The 22,313-nt window shown below is 35.7% G+C and overlaps 1 protein-coding gene across 11 annotated transcripts in view; it reads right to left on the bottom strand.

Moving 5' to 3' along the window:
* Nucleotides 1-22,313, bottom strand: part of QKI (QKI, KH domain containing RNA binding) — a 211,124-nt gene that overhangs the window by 142,443 nt on the left and 46,368 nt on the right. For all 11 annotated transcript variants that reach the window (XM_072637721.1, XM_072637713.1, XM_072637722.1 and 8 more), the window contains exon 2: nt 7,953-8,095. In XM_072637721.1, coding sequence (XP_072493822.1) covers nt 7,953-8,095 — 143 coding nt within the window. The remainder of the gene's footprint in view (nt 1-7,952; nt 8,096-22,313) is intronic.

Raw genomic sequence — 22,313 nt, 5'->3', positions numbered from 1 at the left:
ATAGTTAAACCAAATAAATCCATTAATTTGTTTTACAGAAGCAAATCTGTAATAGTGATTCAACTCTACATCATTTCCATCATCAACTACAGAAAGGGCATATCTTTAAGGAACATGAACTTAATTTAGATGACAGGAAACAGTAAAAACTATAAGAATTTCACTATAGATTGTGAAAATTTAACATGTATGAAAAATAAATAAACCTAGCAGAAGAAATCAAAACCATCCAAGAATAGAATTATATTTCATAAAATCTCAACACATCTACATACTATAATTATGTGCCTCAAAAGATCCTTGAGGACTCAATAAATACACTGTACCAGATCTTAGACAAAACCATTGCCCTCAATCTGCTTGACATAATATGGATACATTAATAAGTTTTTTAGTGGTCATTGTAGTAACCAACTGAAATAATCTTAAGATTATTGTGTGGGACAAAAAAACTTTCAAAATATAAAAACCTTCAAGAATGGTTACATGGGACCAAGCTGAGGTATGCATCAATCTTCAAATCTTGTTCCGGAATGGGAGTTGATCCAAGGATTCTTTCAGTGAATTTTTTTTTTTAAAAGATGAGCTTATATCTAATTTTTAAATATTTAAATTAAAAAAAAGCATTTCATCTACTATTAAAAAAAAAAAACCCTCCAGAAAGACAATGTCTTATCTTAGAACTGTTTTTTATCTAAACTCCAGTGAAGATGAAATAACAATATAACATTTACTTATTGGTGACTTTTAATTTTATTTATTTGTTGAATGGATTCTAAAGAGTGAAACATCTTGGAAGAGGCTGAATAGTCCAACCAGAAATGCAAGAAAGAAATTCTTGTATTGAGAAAACTTACTAATTCTAAGTTCCTTTCCAAATCAAAGGTTCTATATGACTCACATGAATATTACATTTTATAAATTAACCTACCTGTTATGAATCTGCTTTGAATTTGATTTCTAAGGGTTCTCAACCTATGCAATTTTGTGGATGACTGAGCTATGATTCAGTTCTGTCACAGAGACCAAGGAATTTCCAAGGCTATCTAGATAAATGAAACATAATCAAGAATCCCTTCTACATCATACCCAACAAGTGGTCATTCAGCCTTTATTTTAATAACTCCAATTAGAGAGAAGTTCTTTCTTTCTGAGGAAGCTAATGGCAAAATGAATACTATGGGGAGACAAGACTTTAATTCAAATCTGGCCTCAGACACTTAACTATATTAACTACAAAACACTTAACCAGATTGCCTCAGTTTCCCCAACTGTAGAACAATAATAATAATACTAGCACATCTCACAGTGTTGTTAGGACAACTAAGTGAAATATTTGTAAATTACATGGCATAGTGGCACATAGTAGGCTCCATATGAATGCTTATTCCCACCTCTTCCCCTACTGAGGGAATTCATTCTATTTGCAGAACTTACGGGATTGTTGTTCAAAGTTTTACAGCCTCAATTCAATTATACTATTAAAATAACAGATTAAAAGTGACAGTATGGTGTTATGGATTTTTCAGAAATCAGATTTGAAATCACACAACTCTAGATTCAGACCATGGCTCTGCAACATTACTTAGTGACTGGATAAGTCAGTTATTCTCTCTAGGCCTCAGGCAGAGTAGATATAGCACTAAAGCCAGAAGGACCTTCTTTCTAATCCAGCCTGAGATATTCACTAGTCATGCAATCCTAGGCAAGTCATTTAAACTGTTTGCCTTAGCTTCTTCAACTGTAAAATGGGGGTAATAAGCACCTACACCTTGCTAAGTTGTTGTAAGGATATAATGAGAAAATATTTATAAAATGTTTAGCATAGTGGAACATAGTAGACTCTCTATAAATGTTTATTACTTTTCCTTTCCTTCCCTTTTCAATCTCTAATGTCTTTTCTAGTTATATAGCATATACTTGCCAATAATAATAATTGATGATTTGAAATTCCCAATAATTATCAAGTTACTAGAAACTATTTTCCAAAAGGTCATTCATCAATTGATTGATGCTCAAAATTAATATAAACAATTTTTATGTTCCCAGAAAAGGCTACAAAAATGCTATATAACAGTGATGATGGTGCTGATAGCACTTTAAGGTTTGTTAAATGTTTTATATACACTATCTCATACTTAAAGTTTATTGCTGGTAAAATCAAAGTACAGTAATAGCATTAGAAAATTAATTGAATTCCAATTTATAATGGCAAAAACTTTTCCCTAGGTGGTGACTCTTTTCTTTTCTTTTTTTTAATTTTTATTTAACTTTTAACATTTATTTTCACAAAATTTTGGGTTACAAATTTTCTCCCCTTTTATCCCCTCTCCCCCCCCCAAACCCAAGCATTCTAGTTGCCCCTGTGTCCAATCTGCTCTCTCCTCTATCCTCCCTCCCTGCCCTTGTCTCTGTCTTCTCTTTTGTCCTGTAGGGCCAGATAGCTTTCTTAACCCCTTAACCTGTATTTCTTATTTCCCAGTGGTAAGAACATTACATTTGGTCCTAACACTTTGAGTTCCAACTTCTTTAGCTCCCTCCCTATCCACCCCTTCCCCTTGGAAGACAAGCAATTCAATATAGGCCAAATCTGTGTAGTTTTGCAAATGATTCCCATACTAGTTGTGTTGTATAGGACTAACTATATTTCCCTCCATCCTATCCTGTCCCCCATTACTTCTATTCTCTTATGATCCTTTCCCTCCCCATGAGTGTTGACCTCGGATTGCATTCTCCTCCCCATGCCCTCCCTTCCATCCTCCCCCCGACCCTGCTTGTGCCCCTGTCCCCCACTCTCCTGTATTATGAGATAGGTTTTCCTATCAAAATGAGTGTGCATTTTATTCTTTCCTTTCGTGGAATGTGATGAGAGTAGACCTCATGTTTTTCTCTTGCCTCCCCTCTTTATCCCTCCACTAATAAGTCTTTTGCTTGCCTCTTTTATGAGAGATAATTTGCCCCATTCAACTTCTCCCTTTCTCTTCCCAATATTTCTCTCTCACTGCTTGATTTCATTTTTTTTTTAAGATATGATCCCATCCTCTTCAATTCACTCTGTGCACTCTGTCTCTATGTATGTGTGCGTGTGTGCATGTGTGTGTGTGCGTACTCCCACCCAGTACCCAGATACTGAAATGTTTCAAGAGTTACAAATATTGTCTTTCCATGTAGGAATGTAAACAGTTCAACTTTAGTAAGTCCCTTATGACTTCTCTTTGCTGTTCACCTTTTCATGGTTCTCTTCATTCTTGTGTTAGAAAGTCAAATTTTCTTTTCAGCTCTGGTCTTTTCATCAAGAAAATTTGAAAATCCTCTATTTCATTGAAAGACCATTTTTTCTCCTGAAGTATTATACTCAGTTTTGCTGGGTAGGTGATTCTTGGTTTTAGTCCTAGTTCCTTTGACTTCTGGAATATCCCATTCCATTCCCTTCAATCCCTTAACGTAGAAGCTGCTAGATCTTGTGTTATCCTGATTGTATTTCCACAATACTTGAATTGTTTCTTTCTAGCTGCTTGCAATATTTTCTCTTTCACCTGGGAATTCTGGAATTTGGCCACAATGTTCCTAGGAGTTTCTCTTTTTGGATCTCTTTCAGGCGGTGTTCTGTGGATTCCTTGAATATTTATTTTGCCCTCTGGTTCTAGAATCTCAGGGCAGTTTTCCTTGATAATTTCATGAAAGATGATGTCTAGGCTCTTCTTTTGATCATGGCTTTCAGGTAGTCCCATAATTTTTAAATTATCTCTCCTGGATCTATTTTCCAGGTCTGTTGTTTTTCCAATGAGATATTTCACATTATCTTCCATTTTTCCATTCTTCTCTCTTTGATCTGTGATTTCTTGGTTTTGCATAAAGTCATTAGCCTCCATCTGTGCCATTCCAGTTTTGAAAGATCTATTTTCTTCAGTGAGCTTTTGAATCTCCTTTTCCATTTGGCTAATTCTGCTTTTGAAAGCATTCTTCTCATTGGCCTTTTGAACCTCTTTTGCCAATTGAGTTAGGCTAGTTTTCAAGGTGTTAATTTCTTCAACATTTTTTTGGTTCTCCTTTAGCAGGGAGCTGATCTGCTTTTCATGCTTCTCTTTCATCCCTCTCATTTCTCTTCCCAGTTTTTCCTCCACCTCTCTAACTTGATTTTCAAAATTCTTTTTGAGCTCTTCCATGGCCTGAGCCCATTGGGTGGGCTGGGGCACAGAAGCCTTGATTTCTGTGTCTTTGCCTGATGGTAAGCATTGTTCTTCCTCATCAGAAAGGAAGGGAGGAATTGTCTTTTTTCCGAGAAAGTACCCTTCAATAGTTTTATTTCTTTTCCCTTTTCTGGGCATTCTCCCCAGCCAGTGGCTTGACCTCTGAATATTCTCCTCACACCCACCTCACCTCCTGATCCTCCCAGCCAGCGTTTGGGGACTGAGATTCAAATGCTGCTTCCCGCCTTAGGGCTTTTGGCGGTGGCAGGGCTGCTATTCAGTGTGAGAATTAAGTTCAGGTGGTCAGGTCGGGGCAGGGCCGCCTCTCAGGCACAGTTCCCTCAGGGGGTTTATGCACAGACCTTCCACAATGGATCCAGGCTCCCGCCTGCTTGGGGAGCCCCTGTCTGCAGCCGCCTCTCAGCTTCTATCTCCCGGGGGGCCTGAGCCATGGGGGCACCCCACTCCCCTCTCGACCCACCAAAGAGACTCTCTCACCGACCCTCGTCACCTGTGGGTGGGGGGGCTTGTGCCGCCGCTGGAGATCCCATCCCTGAAGCCTGCTCGGATCTGTACCTCTCAGAGCCCCGGCCGCCGCAGGTCTGGGCTGGGCTCCGCGTCTGCAGCGCGACGGACCTTTTGTGAGAGGTTTGCAGGTCCCTCTGTGGGTGGAGGGACCCGCGTGGCCACTGGAGATCCCGTCTCTGTAGCCCGCTCGGATCTTTTCCTCACAGTGTCGCGGCTGCTGCAGGGCTTCACTCAGCTCCCAGTCCCGGCGCCCAGTCCACGGCACGAAGTTCCCCCCGTGAGAGGTTTGCAGGTCTCTCCGGAACAGAAATCTCCCTCACTCCAATATTCCGTGGCCTCTGGATGCAGAATTCACCGTGAGTTGGTCCCCTCTAGCCGTTCTGTGGGTTGTGGGTTCGGAGCTATGTGTATGTGCGTCTTTCTACTCCGCCATCTTGGCTCCGCCCCCCTGGTGGTGACTCTTTTCTTAATCTTCCCTCTTGTCAAAAATGAGGAGAATCTGGTCTAGCCCTAGTACACCAGGATAGCTTTCACAGGATAGTTCCAAAAAATTTAGGGGTTAGAGAAGAGGACAAAGATGACTGATGCCTCCTACCAGCACAAAATCCTTGAATGCATTTCTCAGTCCCAGCCAGGTCTCAACCACCCTCTCTTGTCTGTAGTCCCAAAGAACTCTAGAACCTGATTTACCTTTTGAATGATATCAACTGCTGTTTCCCCAAGAGTCTCCTCTGCTGGCTCACAATTAAAAAAAAAAAATGTACATAGCTTTCTATATGTATCTTTTCATCTTTGAAAAACTACTCTTACAGAACAAATAAATGATTAGAATGCCTAACTTCTGAAGCTATCATTCTCTTCTCTATGAAAACTCAAGGAAGAATAAACTCCTTGACTATCTCTTCAGTCTTCAATGACAGGCAATTGAGCTTCTAGAAATCCGGTCAAATCTAATGAAACTACTCTCTTCAATGTTATCACAGGATTACTGATTTAGAGTTGGAAAAGCTGTTCAGAGCTTGTCCAGTCCATTCAACGCATAAGATGAGGAACTGGATCCCAAAGAAGTCAAGTGCCTTGTGTACTATCACATAAATGGGATTCAAACCCAGATTATTCTCTGACTCTAAATTCAATGCTTTTTCTACTATTACAACAACTACACTGCCTTCCCAATCAATGTCTCTTCTCATTCCCCATTCTTATTTTACTTACAGAATTTTACCACCTCCTCCTTCACCCTTTCTAATTTAGATTCCATGACACTAATTTCACATCTCAAAATCTCAAAGCTGCAAGATACAATTTCAGATGTCATCTTCCAAAACTTTATCAACAGTATTGAAAGGGGTAGAAGGAGTGAAGGAAACTTTAGGTGGCTGAATAACTTAATAGATGGGAAACCTTAGAACAATCTTTGACTCTTGTCTGTCTCATTAAGAAGTAATAATTCATAGAATGACCCCCTTTTTTATTAAGAAGAATTGTGACAACTTACATTTTTTATACACTGAATGTAACATGATCAAGTTTCACAATCTTAAATTTAAGTTGAAAGCGGTAAAGTGCTCAAAACAATTTTATAGGGCTTCTCTTATTTTTTAGTCCCCACATCTACAACTGGGGTTTCACAAAAACTTCTTTCATTCTTACCTCAAATACTGATTGATTCTAGTACCTCTCCTTCATAGCTACACTACCATACAGACCTCATTTTAGCTCTTGTATGTATGTATGTATGTATGTATGTATTTATTAGTCTCTTTTACCGCAATTTTCAAGAATGAAAGGTTAAAATTTTGAGCACAATTAAATTGGGCCAAGTTATCACAAATGTCTAATAAAAATTACAGCTAGATTTTATGTAGTGCTATGTGCCAAGCACTGTATTAAGCTCTATACAAATATCATCTCATTTGAGCCTCACAACAGCACTGGAAGTAGGTATTATTATCATTTTCATATTACAAATAAGGAAATTAAGGCAAACACAGTTTAAGTGACTTGTCCAGCGTCACACAATTAGAAAGTATCTAAGGCTGAATTTGAATTCAGGTCCTCCTGACTCCAGGCTTAGCACACTGTCCCACCTAACTGTCCATAATAGATAGCTAAATTAAGATGTCAAAAATATTAAAATTTCAGTAAAACTCACAAGATCACATTTCCACAGAAACTCTTAAAACATATTTTCCTTGAAGTAATGCCTGCTATTCTGTCATTGTAGGGATTACTTCAAAGGATAAATGTTCTAAAATTTTTTATATCCTTTTACATGAACTAAACATGAAATATTTTTTCATATTCCTTCACAGATATTAAATACATTTGATGATCAAGTTGTACCATTCTTAAATTAGCTAATGATTACTTCTAAGGGTTATCTTAAGGCACATTGCTCAAATTTTTTACCACAAATTTTGTATCCATTCAAAGTCATCCTGAAAAGGAAGTCTGTGAATTTCTTGCCAGAAGTCATGCACCATCTTCACACTTTAAAATATTCACAAAACAATTTCAGATCATCTGTACTGGGAAAAGATTTGCTTTCTGGTTCAGTGATGTAATTGGTACTGATCTGTTAAGAACTTACATATTCCATATTCAGGTATTCACAAATAAAATCAATTCCTTTGTCTGACTTTACACACAGAAAAAAACCAAATATTCCAACTCTCCATTTCAACTCTCTTTAGACAAAAAAAAAAAAAATTGTCTAAATGTAAGGAAATGATTTCTATTCTGTGTTTAATAAGAATGTATGCGTAGAACCCAGGTCATCTTGAGGAAGGAGGGGGAGAAAATTTTAAACTTATGAAAGTGACTGTTGAAAATTGAAAACAAGTAAATAAATAAAAAAAAAACTTTCTATCTACGAGACTAAGCGGGTGGCAAGACAGAATTAAGAACTGAGCAAGAAGAAAAGAAAAGATTTATTCCCAACTATTCCTAGTTGTAAATCATTTCTCCAAAATGTGACTCCCTTATTTGGTATGACATAAATGTCTAAAACATCAGACACATGTATAACCAAAATAAAGAAAAATGAAATTATAAAGGTAAATTAAAAAATCTTTCATTAACTACCATTTCAAACCATCCACATTTCTATTCTCCAAAGCTTATATGGATATTGAATATAATTGTGGCATAGTGGTAAGTTTCTTGATAGTGTTATCTCCCCACAAGGAAATCAAACTGAGAAGATGATGCAATAGACAAGTTGCTACTTACATCAGGGTATTCTTTTACAGGCACATAGAGCTTCTCTTGCAACTGAACGATAGGTCCCACAGCATCGGGGAGCTCTGCACTCCTTTTCTCTGTACTCCCATTTAACGTGTCATTATACATGTCTTTTCGTACTCTGCTAATTTCTGTTAAGGGTAAAAATAAAACAATAAAAACATTTATCAGTGACCAAAATATTTGCTAGTTAAAGAAAAATGTATTTAATTTTAACAAATTTAACCATTGTCAACACAACCAACGCAGCATGTTTATATATAGACATATATCAACTTGTTATATACAATTTATATTTTTTAATATTTAATATTAAATTTCACAAGGTAATAACAAAATACCATCCTATTAGCAGTGCCTTTGTTATCTTCTTTTGTCCTTCTTTACTTAACCACTAATTCACCCTTCCCCTCCCCACACCCAAAGATGTTCTTCTTTTAATAAATAAATTCAATTAACTAAAACAAATCAACACATAGGGCAAGTCTGGATAGGCTCCTCTCATTCTGTACCTCTAGTACATCACCTCTTTAACAAAAGCCGCTTCCACTAACAGTCTTCTTCAGTCTTTCAGAGTTGTTAGAATATAAAAACTATCAACAATGCCTGATTCTAGCAAAATTCGATAAATAGAGTAGCCTTTTGGGAAATCAGAAATTAAGCCAATCAGCTGGTGGAGAGCGGGTAAGGCTTTATCTTATTCAATAGCACTATACTCTGAACATGTTTTAAATGGAATAACAATACTAAGTTTATGGGCAGAACTATTAATATATTATTTCAATAATACCCTTGAGATTGCAATGGGGATAGCATTATAAATGAGTCTACCTCATTACAAGGCTTTCTCAGTACTTCTATAAATCAGCTCATGTGATAACTAAGTTGGTTCTGTTTCATGAAGTTTCATCATTCTGGTATGAATGACTGTGTGCAATGTGTGAGCACAAAGAAATCCATTTAGCAAAATATCTTCAAGATTAATTCTGTACAAAATTATCTGCACAACCCAGAATACAGGAGGATAGTTTGTGTAGAAATAACACTGGACTACAATTTAGAATACCTGGGTTCCAGTCATTTCTACTTCACTAAATTAGGCCTTAGTTTTCTCATCTAGCAAAGGTAGAACTTAAATTAAATGATCTGTTTCCAGGTCTTATAAAAACAACACTACTTTATTAATCTGGTTATTCAATGAATTAAAAATTACATAACATATCAATAGCTCCTGTTCTTGCAAGGAATTCACAATTCATAAAGCCAACTTTATTTGGAAGATAAGAATTCCAAGAGAAAGATCATGGAATCTAAAACCATGCAAGAGAAGCTTAAAAACGAAGTATACATTAACATGAAATGAGTTCTAATAATAATAGTACTGAGAACAATAACCATTACATATTTTATGACATTTTAAATTTTTCAATAATTTAAAATCTGTTTCATTAAGCTAACAACTTTTTTTTTTTTTGCAAAACTAAAATTTGTATTATAGAACTTAAATATTACATATTTATATATATTAAACTGTGGGTCACGACCCCATATGATCCTGAAGGAGTCACAAGTGGAAAAAGTTTAAGAGACCCTGTTTTAGACAACACTTAAAATATAATTAGATGCAGATGTTCTAAAATTGCTAAAACTGAATTTTTTACCTGTACACATGTATATGTAGCTGTGGTTATCCCACAAAAGCATCAAAAAGATAAAAGCAAAAATACTAATGTAGAGGTGAATATACAAGATCCAATATGGAGCCATCTAATTAACATACTCATTTCTTCAAACTCTTTACCTCCAATTCTCTTTCCTTCAACTATGCCATAAAAGAATTGATTTGGAAGTGTTATACTTCAAAAAAAAAAAAAAACCCTGAAGTCAACCATTGAGTAAGCATCTATTAAGTGCTTACTATGAGACAGACAGAAGACAGTTTCTGTCCTCAAAGAACTTACCCTTTTTCTTTTTTCTTTGGGGTGCGGGAGGGGGGGGGAAGAGTTAAGTTACTTGCCCAGCAACTGTCATAGGTCAGATTTTTAACTCAGGTCTTCCTGACTCCAGGGTCAGACTACCTAACTACCCTAGAGTCTACAATGTGGAGTGAGGTGGGCCTCCCCTCCCCCCCCCCCACCCCACTCCCACCTCTACCCCTCCAGGGTAGAACTACACACAAAGGACAGCTGAAGGTAAGGGAAGGGGAAAGAAATGGAAAGAACCCTCCCTCAGGATATGACAGAAAAAGTCCTTTGGGTAAAGCATTCAACTTCAGAGAGGAATGAAGACAAGGCTGGGCTGGGCATCCTCCTCAAAATGGAGATACTGGGAGATGCCAATCAGAGACAGGGTACTTTCAGTATAAGAAACCCAGGGAGCTTTCAGGTTGGGCAGAACTTCAGCTGTGAAGGTTTCTTTCACATGGTGGATTAAGTCCAGTTAGGAGCATACACAGGAGACAAAACTGAACTCTGATTTGCCCTCAACCACAACCACAACCCCTTTCCTTTCAACTTTCATATTCCCCTTAACTGAAATGAGTCTCTTTCACACTCAGACTTCCCTCATGCCAGGTTTCCCATTCCCATTTCTTTTCGCTTCACTTGCCTCCTCTATCTAGCTTGAGCACGTTAACATTATAAAGTAGTAGACCTCCTCAGCCCTCTACCATGCAAATTTATATCAATCTGTATCACCAGGCTTTAATTCTGGTTGTCTATCCTTTTATTTTACTGTTATTTCTGTATTCTGTGTATTACTCACATGCTCTGCCCCAACTTTTCCACACTCATGAAAGATGAACTCAAGGCCATCCAATTCAAATTCAAATTCTTAAACTACACTCCACATAAAATCATCTGCTGCTGTCAAATGCTCTCATATTCAAAAATCTATCCATTTTTCAATTAAGGAAATTGAGACAGAGAGAGGTTAAGTGACTTGGCTGAGGTTTTACACAGCTAGGAAGTGTCTAACTCAGAATTTGAATTCAAGTCTGTCTCACTCACTGTTCAGTACTCTACCCAAAGCACCACCTAGCTTCAAATCCTTTTGTCTACAATTCTCAACGCAAAAGGTGAAGTAGGGGTAAAAAAAAAAAAAAAAAAAAGCTAGATCTGGAGGATAAAGAAAGACCAAAACATAATTGCTGGTGCCAATGATGTAAAAAAAAATACTTCACCTCAATGGACTTTAGTTTCCTCATATAAAAATTCAGGAATAATAAAATCAATACTAGAGTTCACATGATTTTATTAACAAAAAGAACTGCATAGCCTTAGAGAAAGAGGGATACTATAAAGAAACAATGGTATTCATTACTCAATGAATGGATTTAGGACAAGAACAGAAATAACTTCAATCATTCACCAAATTTATTGAGTACCTACCATGTAATCAGATTAGATGATGTAAGGATAACAAAATAAAGATAAAGCTCCCCCTCAAAGAGCATTATATTCTAGTGACTATGAATCATGACATGACAGTCTATCAGAACTTTTTCATCTTCAGTGTTCTCAGTATACTCTCATATTATAATCCTTCTACTTCTTACAGTATATAATACCTTTGAAAGATGATGTCTCCAAAAAATGCACCCAGTAGGCATGTATTGCATAATGAAACCTGTACTAAAAACCTTTACTCAAAAGCTTGGTAGGACCTGGGAGAGAACTGCTTGGGACTTTGAGAATAACACTATAATCAGGATCTAAAAACCATATGAATGAGAATAGCCAAAGCTTCCCCATTCCGATCTGAATACAGACACATACGGCTAATAATCTTCAATCAAGGTGGTATCTATTATTTCTCCATCTTTGCAAACCCTGTGCTCATTCTCCTTAGTCCACATAGAATAATCAATTATGCTTGTCATTTCAATCTCCACATTCTTCAAATATGACACACTTACCAGACACCACTCTAAATTCAGTTCTTCATCACAGTTCTCCTGTCTTCCTATTTTGTCTCCTCTGTCTCAAGTCTCTTCATAAACTAATCAATCCAGTCCAGTCTGAATCCCATGGAGGAATAATTAGGGGAGAAATCACAAGCAACTCAACTCAAATTCAACATTATTCATGAAGTCTTTCCTAATATACCCCTTGCCAAAAACTGTGCTGCCCTCCTTGCCAATGCGCCTGGCGGAATATAAACTTCTTGAAAACAGGATAAGGACTACTTCATAAAAGAAAACAACACCTATAAGACCTACCTCTTAAGAGTTGTGATGAGGATCAAATTTGAGTGTATTCCGCATTTTGCAACACAGAAAACATTATGTAAATGACTATTACGATCCTGGTCTACTAAATGCCATCTATTATGAGGTACTTGACAATTAAAAATACACTGTACCTATCTGTACACATGTACAATGTAGGAAAGTACATTTAGAAAAAAGGATTGCTAGGTGGTGCAGTAGATAAGAGTGCTGGGCCTGAGTTAGGAGACTCATTTTCTTTAATCAAATCTGGGCCTCTAATTCTTACTTGCTGTTTGCCACAGTTTCCTCACCTGTAAAATGACCTGGAGAAGGAAACGGCAGACCATTCCAGTATCTTGGCCAAAAAACAAAACAAAACAAACAAACAAAAATAAAAACCCAAATGGGATCATGAAGAGTCAGATATGATTGAAAAACACCTTGTAGCTAAAGGGCTACACAAAGAGCAAACATAACAAATCTATTCCCTCTCCCAATATTACACCTTGAAATATCAAAGACACTGTATCCTCTCTGCCAAGTTTACTCTTCTCTAAGCTAAACAGGACCAAAATATTATTTTGCTGCATTTCATTTAGCCACTTCCCTAACGCTGAACCTTTAGATTGTTTTTTTCTTGAATTACCAAATTCCAAAAGAAACAAAAAAACCCCCACATAACATTGAGAAGATAATTGGCTAAAAAAATTTGGTTGGGAACTTCTAAACTATGGTACTTTGTGCACTGACTCACACACTGACTTAAAATCAGGGATAGCTTTTGGATCCTAGATGCTGACAGTTTTGTTGCTTTTCTTAAAAATATTTGCTTGTTCCTTAGTGGCTCATACTTAGGATTTCCTCAGTCAATCAATAGGCATTTATTAAGTAACTGCAGTACCAGATATTTCAGTGTCAGAAGCATTTTACTGGTGATTCAGGGAATCCCTCTACTTTCCAAGTATTGAGGTTGAAGATCAGGAGACAACTCCTTCTCCCTCAAAACCCCAAAACCCACACACCACAAATAGCTAGCAAATTCACTGGGAGGGCCCCTAGACTAGATCATTTTAAGTCGGCACACAGGGCAGGTAGAAGAACTAATAACTTGTGGCCCTTTCAAGGCCAAAGTGATGATTAGGTGGCCTTAGCTAAGGTCCAGGACAGGCAAAAAACTAGAACTTTAAAAAAGGTCAGAATCACTGAAGTCTCTAGAACTCCATAGCTGGCCAGCCTGCCTGTAAGTTTAAGACATGAATTTATGTGTTCATAAAGCTCAGTCATAAAAGGACGATACATGTAACCATGCATGCGTACCTACACTACAAAATACTAAATTCTAAGAATTTAAATTCTAAGTTCAGGTCATTACAGAAATCCAGAAGGAATGTAACAAGCGAGCATTTAAAAACGAGGGTAAGTATAGGAAATGATATGTTACAGGGACACAAGTGAAAAATAAAGTCAGAAAAGGATAACCATCAAATAGAGAAAGGAGATTCATCTGTTCCTAGCCTCAAGGAAACTGAATAGGATCAGAATTAAGAAACTGGGTCTCAATGCGGAATTATATCTTGGAAACATAGTTTCAGATACAATGTGACTAGAAATAGTAGCCAGCACTGAGGGATAAGGATAAAGTAAGGGAGTAACAAGGGAAACAAGAGAAAAATAGTCAAATAGAGATAAGAGTTCATCTTGTCTTAAGCCTCAAGGAAATTTAGTGAAGTAGAAGGGGAAAGATTTAGGAACCTAGTTCTCTTAATTCCCAAGTCAACGATCTCTCCATTGCATCATGCTGACCTCTTATAAGGAGCACTTACAAACTCAGTGTCATTCCACTAAGTTTATAAATAAATACTGCTCTTGTTCAGTCGTTTCAGTTGTTTGAGTTTTTGTGACCCCTCTTTGGAGATTTTCTTGGCAAAGATACTGAAGTGGTTTGCCACTTCCTTCAACTCATTTTACAAATGAGAAAACTGAGGCAAATAAGGTTAAGTGACTTGCCTAGGGTGATAAAAGCTAGTCAGTATCTGAAGCTGGAATTGAACTCATGAAGATGTCTGACTGACTCTAGGTTCACTGCACTACCCATATGCCCTGTTTCAAGGTTTAAAAACATATAACACCACAAAGGGTACTGAAATACACATGTGATCTACCTGATTTTTATGTCTGCTTTATGATGAAAATTACGCCTTTCCTGTGCAACTCCAGTCTTTCTGACTCCAGGCCTGTGCTCTATCCACCACACCACATAGACGCCCCCTTATAAATGAATGTAAGGTCAATTTATGTGACTGATAACCATGGAGATATCTAATGCACTTTTTTTTTTTGTAGTTCCTAATTTCCCTCATTTTATATTTAAGAACCTATTAGGCCTAAAGGCAGAAACTATAGGAAGCGGTTTGTAGGGTACAAAGTACATTTCAAGTTTATTCCCTGAAAGAGGGAATATAAGGGAGAAAGATCCACTGGCCTCTCAAAAGTAGAATGCAAAGGCACTCTGCTAAAAGATGATGGGGGAAAGCTGACATGAGAGGCTTGAGGAGAACAGGCAAGGCTTGGAATGCCTATGGAGATGAGCAAGACAGAAAAATTGATTAGAAAGGAGTACTAGAACTGTCTTAATGCACTGAGGGTCTAGTTGAGACTAGATACCACAAAAATTTGTAATGGCCCATCAGCAGGGTTGCATGACTTCCTCTGGTTCCATTCAGGAACATAAGAATGAACAAAGGAGATGGATAGTAAGTAGTAAACCAGGGTAGAAGTTTGTTAAGGCAAGAATGATAAAGAGACACTGGAATAAGAAATTCAAGGGCCAAAGACAGCATAGCAATTTCCTGTATCAATGAAACCACAAGTCCTGATTCACACAACGCCTTCAGAAAATGTGTAATAATAAATAATACACTGTGCCCAACACCCAAGGGAAATAAACATGGGGGGGAAAAAAGAACCTTTTATAGAAAAGAAGTCTCCCTAAAATATTATTAAAAATCAATTTGGCATAAATAAAATAATCCTTATTTTTACTGTATTTTTCTTAATTAAAAAAAAACCCACCAAGTTCCTGCACTTATTTCCATGCAGATACACTCTTAGTTACAACTCCTAAGAACTAGGAAATATTCAGCTCTATTTTATTAAATTCCACTTGTACATAATATAGCTGTTCATTCTCCATATCTCATATTCAAAGGCAAGGTAAGTGTGCTAAAAAGCAAAATACTTGTATTTATAGTGTGTGTGTGTGTGTGTGTGTGTGAACACCACAACTATACAGAAAATTTAACTTTGCCTAGTGTTTGTGCATTAGTCTCTGAAAGGAGGCTATGTCAATCTTGTACAAAATGAGAGCACCATCAATTTTATTTATTTTCCTAAGCAAAATTTCCATAACATAATTCAACAAGCATTTACTAAATATCAATACTCTATTCAAGGCACCATGCAAGGTGCAAGTGCTACACAGATGAAAAAGACAGTTGACAACTTCCAAGAATCTGAACAGTCTAATAGAATAAGAAATCTACTAAAATAACTACAAGTTCACCATAGGGAAAAAAAAGAGAGAGGAATGAGACATTTGGTGAGGAAAGGAATTACCTAGAAATCATCATAAAGAAGTCATCACATGAACTGGGCCTCAGAAAAGAAAGGATTTCAAAAGATAGGGATATGTAGTCTGTTCCAAGGAAACAGAAACAGCCAACTCTCCAGTCTGGCTAGAATCTACAGTATACAAAAAGAAAGTAATGTTGTGATGAGTAGGCCTGGTTCAGGAAGGTACTTGGTTATTTCATGTTGAAAGAAATGAATCACTCAAAAGAGGTCTACCTAGTACAGCATTAAAAGGATATTCAATAAGAACAAGGCGACACTTAGCTTCAATGCTTAGTTTGGTTAGATGCAGCTGCCACACCTCTACCTATCCTACTTTTTATGACCTCTGATCAGAGTAGGCAGAGTTAGCAACACATCATGGGATCTTAGGTCAACTTAGGCCACCTCTGAAAGGTCCTCATTACACACACGTGGGACTTTTTATTTCCTTAGCTGACAAGGACACTCTAGCACGTGTTCAGATTTGAGCCTTGATCTCCTGGACCAATCAAATGGGGGGGCGGGGCACTTTGTCATCTTTCAGGACTTTCAAATTAGTCTAATTTGCATGGAGGAAAGGATCAGGCTCTTACTCCCAACACAAAGGTTGATCTGTTGCAGCCAAATCGTGGAGGGCCTAGATTAGTAGAATAAGGGATTTTGTTTTTAACTTTGTAAAACAATGGGATTAAAACGCAACCCATTCAACTCATTAAACCCATTAAAATAACACTAAGGTCCTCAACTCCATGTAAAAACATCAAACTAGGAGGAAAAATGTTTACATATCATAATTCTTAGACCATCTATAAACAGTTAACTTGGTTGGTGGTACTCGAAAGGGAAAAAATTGTACAAGGACCAACAAATGCACTTACTATTGGAGGAAGTGAATGACAGGAATCTTTTAAATGAAACCCTGTGGTATTAAAAAAACCACTAAAAAACTATATTTAGATCAAGGCTCTCTTCCAACAAAGAGTCTCCAACGTAAGTCAGAATTATATGAAGGTTCTTGAAAAATAGCACTGGGATAAACTTCTGGGACAAACTACTGATTTGTACCAATCGAAGTATAAAACAAGAAGACGTATGCTAATAAACATTATAATGGGGAATGGTCCAAGATAAGGATTCCCAATGTACAGATCAAAAGTTCTTCATCCCGTGTCTTGGGATCTTTTTTGGCAGTCTGGTAAAATTCATATATCCCTTTTCAGGGTAAGGGTTTGTTATTTATATTCATATATTTCAGTTAGAGGTTACTAAAAATAAAACTAATTTTCTCCCCTATCTAGGCTCAGAGACCCTCTAAAACCTAACCACTAAACCCCAGTTCCATGACATACTCCCACCTTAAAAACTCCTTTTTTAAAGATGTTTCTACTTGCAATTGACACTGTGTTGATTTCATCAAAACCAGGAATACTGCAGAGACCTGGACCATAGATTCATTTTGACCTAACCATACCCACAGGAAAAAAGGGGATGAAGGATGCATATTATATCTACACTATCATAGGTAGTTGTAAGAAAAAGCTCAAGTGCTTCTCTATCAATAGACGTACATATAAATATCTGGGTCTTTATACAATTTATCTTACACAGACACTAAGAATGGTGTCTGCTCAGCATTAGTCAGAAGAGTAGGCTAAATTACTTTTCTTAAATTACATTTTAAGTTTCAAACTGTCTCTTTCCCTTCCTTCTAATCCCACAGTAAAGAAGACTAACATTTGACACAGATAGATAGTTCTTTCTCTGGAGTTGAACAGCATGTTCCTTCATAGGTCTTTTGCAGTTGATTTGAGTATTTATAATACTCAGAATAACTTAAGTCATTCACATTTACTCTTTGAACAATATTGCTATCACTGTATACAATATTCTCTTGGTTCTGCTCATTTCACTTTTCATTATTTCATGAAGGTCTTTCCAAGTTTCTCCAAAAACAACCCTTGCTCATCATTTCTTGCTACACAGTAGTATTCCATCCCAAACATACAGCACAATTTGTTTAGCCACTCCTCAATTTATGGGCATGCCCTTGATTTCCAGTTCTTTGTTACCATGAAGAGAGCTACTATAAATATTTTAGAACATACAAGTTCTTTTCATTTTTCCCTAATCACCTTGGGAAACAAACCTAATGGTGGTATTGCTGGGTCAAAGGGTATATGCAGTTTTATAACTCTTTGAGCTTAATTCCAGATCACTCTCCAAAATGATTACATCTGTTCACATTTCCACAGTGTATCAGTGCCCCAATTTTTTCATATGCCTTCCAACATAGGTGTGAGATGAAATCTCAAAAGTTTCAATTTGCATTTTTCTAATCAATAATGATGTAGAATATCTTAGAACATTTTTTTCTTTATCTCACAATGCTCTTTATCCTTTTGTTCATTCATAAATTCTCCTCCTACCCATAAGCCTGAAAGGTAATATGTTCCAAGTTCTAATTTACTAATGATATCTCCCTTTATACTTTTAGGTCATGTATCCACTTTGACCTTATCTTAATAAATAGTTGCTTGGGCTATTTGCAAATATATATATGCAATTTCTGCTAGGCTGCTTTCCAACAATTTTTTAACCCAATAATATATTCTTATTCTATGAGCTTAAATCAAACACAAGATTACTACTATCATTTACTACAGTATATTATATGTCTACTCTATTCCACTGATCCACCTTTGTATTTCTTAGTCAGTGTGGGGTAGTTTTGATAATTACAACCTTAGAAAACTGTTTAAGATTTGGCACTACTAAACTTCCTTCCTTTCCTTTTTTTTTCATTTAATTCCTTTGATATTCTTGGCCTTTTGTTCTTCCAAATACATTGTTATTTTTTTTTTAGCTCAATAAAACAAAATTCGATCATTTAATTGGGTTGGCAATGGAATAAGTAGGTTAATTTAGGTAGAATTGTCATTTTTATTATAATGGCTCTGCCCATTCATGAACAAATATTTCTCCAATTGTTTAAATATGACACTATTTGTATAAAAGTTATTTTATACTTATGTTGATTTAGTTCCTGGGTTTGTAAAGTACTCCCAGGTACTTTATGCTATCTACAATTATTTTAAATGGGTTATTTCTTACTATCTGTTGCAGAGTTTTATTAGTAATGTAGAGAAATGCTGATGACTTATGTGGGTTTATTTTATAGCCCGCTACTTCACTAAAATTGTTTCAACTAGCTTTTTAGTTGAATCTCTAGGATTTTCCAAGTATATCATCACAACCTCCACAAAAAAAAAAAAAAAGATAGTTTTATTTCCTCAGTGATCATTCTGATTCCTTCAATTTCTTTTTCTTCTATTATTGCTATTGCTAGCATTTCTAATATAATATTAAATAACTTAGCGAAAATGGACATCCTTGTTCCACTCCAAATATTACTTGGGAAGGCTCCTAGCTTATCTTCATTACAAATAATGCTTGCTGATGGTTTCGTGCAGATGCTTATCACTTGAAGAAAAAAATTAATTTATATTTTTAAGTGTTTTTAAAAGGAACAAGCACTGTACTTTATCAAAAGTTTTCTCTTTACCTACTGATAATTCTATGATTTTTGCTAATTTTGCTACTGATATAATCAGTTACATTATGTTAACAGTTTCTTTTAAAGCATCCCTGCAGTCCTGGTTTGAATCCCACGTGGTCACAATGTATAATCTTTGTGGTATATTGTAGTCTCCTTGCTAGTATTTTATTTAGGATTTTTATATCCACATTCCATTATGCCCATATTAGTGAAAATGGTTTATAATTTTCTTTCTGTTTTTGCTTTCCCTGGTTTAGGTATCTACAACATATTTCTATCATAACAAGAGTTTGGTAAAACTATCATTCCAAATTATTTAATGTTGGAATTAGTTGATCTTTAAAGTAGTTAAAGCAGAATTCACTTGTAAATCCATCTAGTCCTGATGCTTTTTTCTTAGGAAGCTCATTTATAACCTGTTTAATTTCTTTTTCTAAAGTAGGTTTTTTTAGATACTTTATTTCCTCTTCTGTTGATGTATAGTTTATTTTTTAAAATATTTCCCCATTTCATTTAAATTGTTAAATTTATTGGCATATAAGCGGGCAAAATAACTCCTAGTAACTGTTTTGATTTCATTGTCTATAGTGGTATATTCACCCTTTTCATTTTTTATACTAGTGATTTGGCTTCCTACTCTGATTTTTTCTTAAAACCATTGCTTAGTTTTATTTATTAATTCAATGATTTTCTTACAGTTAATTTTATTTATCACACCTTTAATTTTTAGGATTTTCAATTTGGTATTTAAATGAGGATTCTTAATTTGTTCTATTTCTAGTTTTTTAAAATTGCATACCCAATTCATTGGTCTGCTGTATTTTATGATGTAAGCATTTAGGGATATAAATTTTCCTCTGATTACTGCTTTTGCTGAATTCCATAGTTTTTCCTACATTTGCATTCTGTTTAATAAAATTATTTGTTCCTATGACTTGTTCTGTAGTCCACTCCTTCCTTAAACTGTTTCAAGGTCCCCTACTAAATACAATTTTTATTACATTATTATCTGAATAGAAAATAACAAAACATTTCTGCTTTTCTACATTTAACTAAAGAATAAAGATTTCCTGCCCTAACATATGGTCAATTTTTGTAAAGGTACCACATACTGCTGAGAAAAGGGTTTATTTCTTTCTATTCTTGTTCAGTTCTCTCCAGGTATCTATTACATTTAGCTCAAACTAAGATTTTATTCATCTCCTTGACTTCTTATTTTTTGGTTAGATTGATCTAGTTCTAAGAGGGGAGAGTTGAAGTACCTTACTATTATACTTTTGTTACCTATTTCTACCTTTAATTCATTTAGCTTTTCCTTCAAAAATCTGAATAATATAGCATTTCAGGCATATAAGTTTTGTATTGATATTACTTCATTATCTATGGTACCTTTTATCATAATGTAGTTTATTATCCCTTTTAATTAAATCTATTTCAGCTTTAACTTTGGTTGAGATCATGTTTATTCCTTTTTTTTGCATCAGCTGAACCATAACAAATTTTACAACCCTTTATTTTTACTCTATGTATAGGCTCCACCGCTTTTGAGAAAACCAGCTATTTTCCTGAGCCCCAATTTCTCTCAGAGACAAAAGACAAACTTTTTAATGCCAATCCAATCAAAAAAAGCATTTATTAGAAAACTACTATGTACCAGGCATTATGTTTCAAGAACAAACAAAAAAAAAGATTGAGGACTATTAGACATTTACACAGATAAGTTGATGGGGATAACAGAGGTGGAGTTAGATATAGCTTCTGTAAAAGATTAATATTCATGCTTAAAAGTCTGTAAAAAAACACCAACAACTAAAATAATTACTGAAATTTTCAACAATTCTCATCTAATCCAGTTAGTATTTAAATCCACTGAGAGAAATCTAAACCATGTATGTATGCAAGGCAGGTTTATCTGAATATCAACATTAAACAAAAGTGTAAATGTAAACTAAGAATCATAGGTGTACTAAAAAATACCTACATGTAAAAAAAGCTAAGAATTTTTTTAAAAGCCGTATTAAGTAATCCACTATACAATATTCAAGACAACTTTATAACAAAACATGTAGGGAACTAAGTAGAAATGAAAATAAACTGAGTTATAGTTTCTCTTAGATTACAAAAAATAAGAATCTAGATTTTAGTGGCATTCAAGAAAAAGAACAAAAGCTTTATATTACAATACCTTCAAATATCTTTATATTACAATACCTATGAGTGTTACTTTAGCATGGCTAACATATTATCTCGATTTCTTAAAACTAATTTTTCACTTTAATGCCTTTGTGTTAAAAAAAAAAAAAAGGTGCTTTACAAGGAAGTTTGTCAAGTCGATAAAATCCAAAACTAGATTTAGAAAATCTAGTATTATCACAAAATGCTATTATTAAGAAGAACTTAGAGACCAAACTCACCATATTTTATAACTGATTTGAAATCTAAGGCCCACAGAAGTGAATGACTGAAGGTCTTCCAGCTACTACCTTGGTAAGTAGGCAGAGAACCTACACAGGACCTCAAGTCTCCGCACTACAAAACCAAGGTCCATCCTTCCTTCTTGTGTATTGCAAGTTATATTTAACCAATTTATAATGTCATTCTTCAAACCTAGCTTTCTAGCAGGCACATGTCACCACACTAAATAATTCCCAAAGAGAAACTAAAGTACAGCACCTTTACCAAGCCCAGAGCTGAAAAAAGTAAGCCAGAAGCAAGCAGAAACGCTCCCCACCACGACAGCCCATCAATTCAACCAGAGATGATGGAGAAATAGGTGAAGGCTATAAAGCATTCTCAATCTCAGAGGCATGAAGCTCAGAGCAACCTGGACAGACCCTACACCAAGGACTGGAGGCAAGCAGCACTCTGGTCTTGATGTTCATAGAGTATAAGTCCCCAATACTCTTGTTTTAGAAGGTAGGAAGTCTAGAATAAGTACTTAGAGATCAGGAAATAGAAGAAATGTCAAGTA

Source organism: Notamacropus eugenii, chromosome 2, assembly GCF_028372415.1.
Source record: "Notamacropus eugenii isolate mMacEug1 chromosome 2, mMacEug1.pri_v2, whole genome shotgun sequence".
Classification (NCBI taxonomy): domain Eukaryota; kingdom Metazoa; phylum Chordata; class Mammalia; order Diprotodontia; family Macropodidae; genus Notamacropus; species Notamacropus eugenii.
Note: the sequence above shows the minus strand (reverse complement) of the source record. Positions and strands in the feature narration are given on the sequence as shown.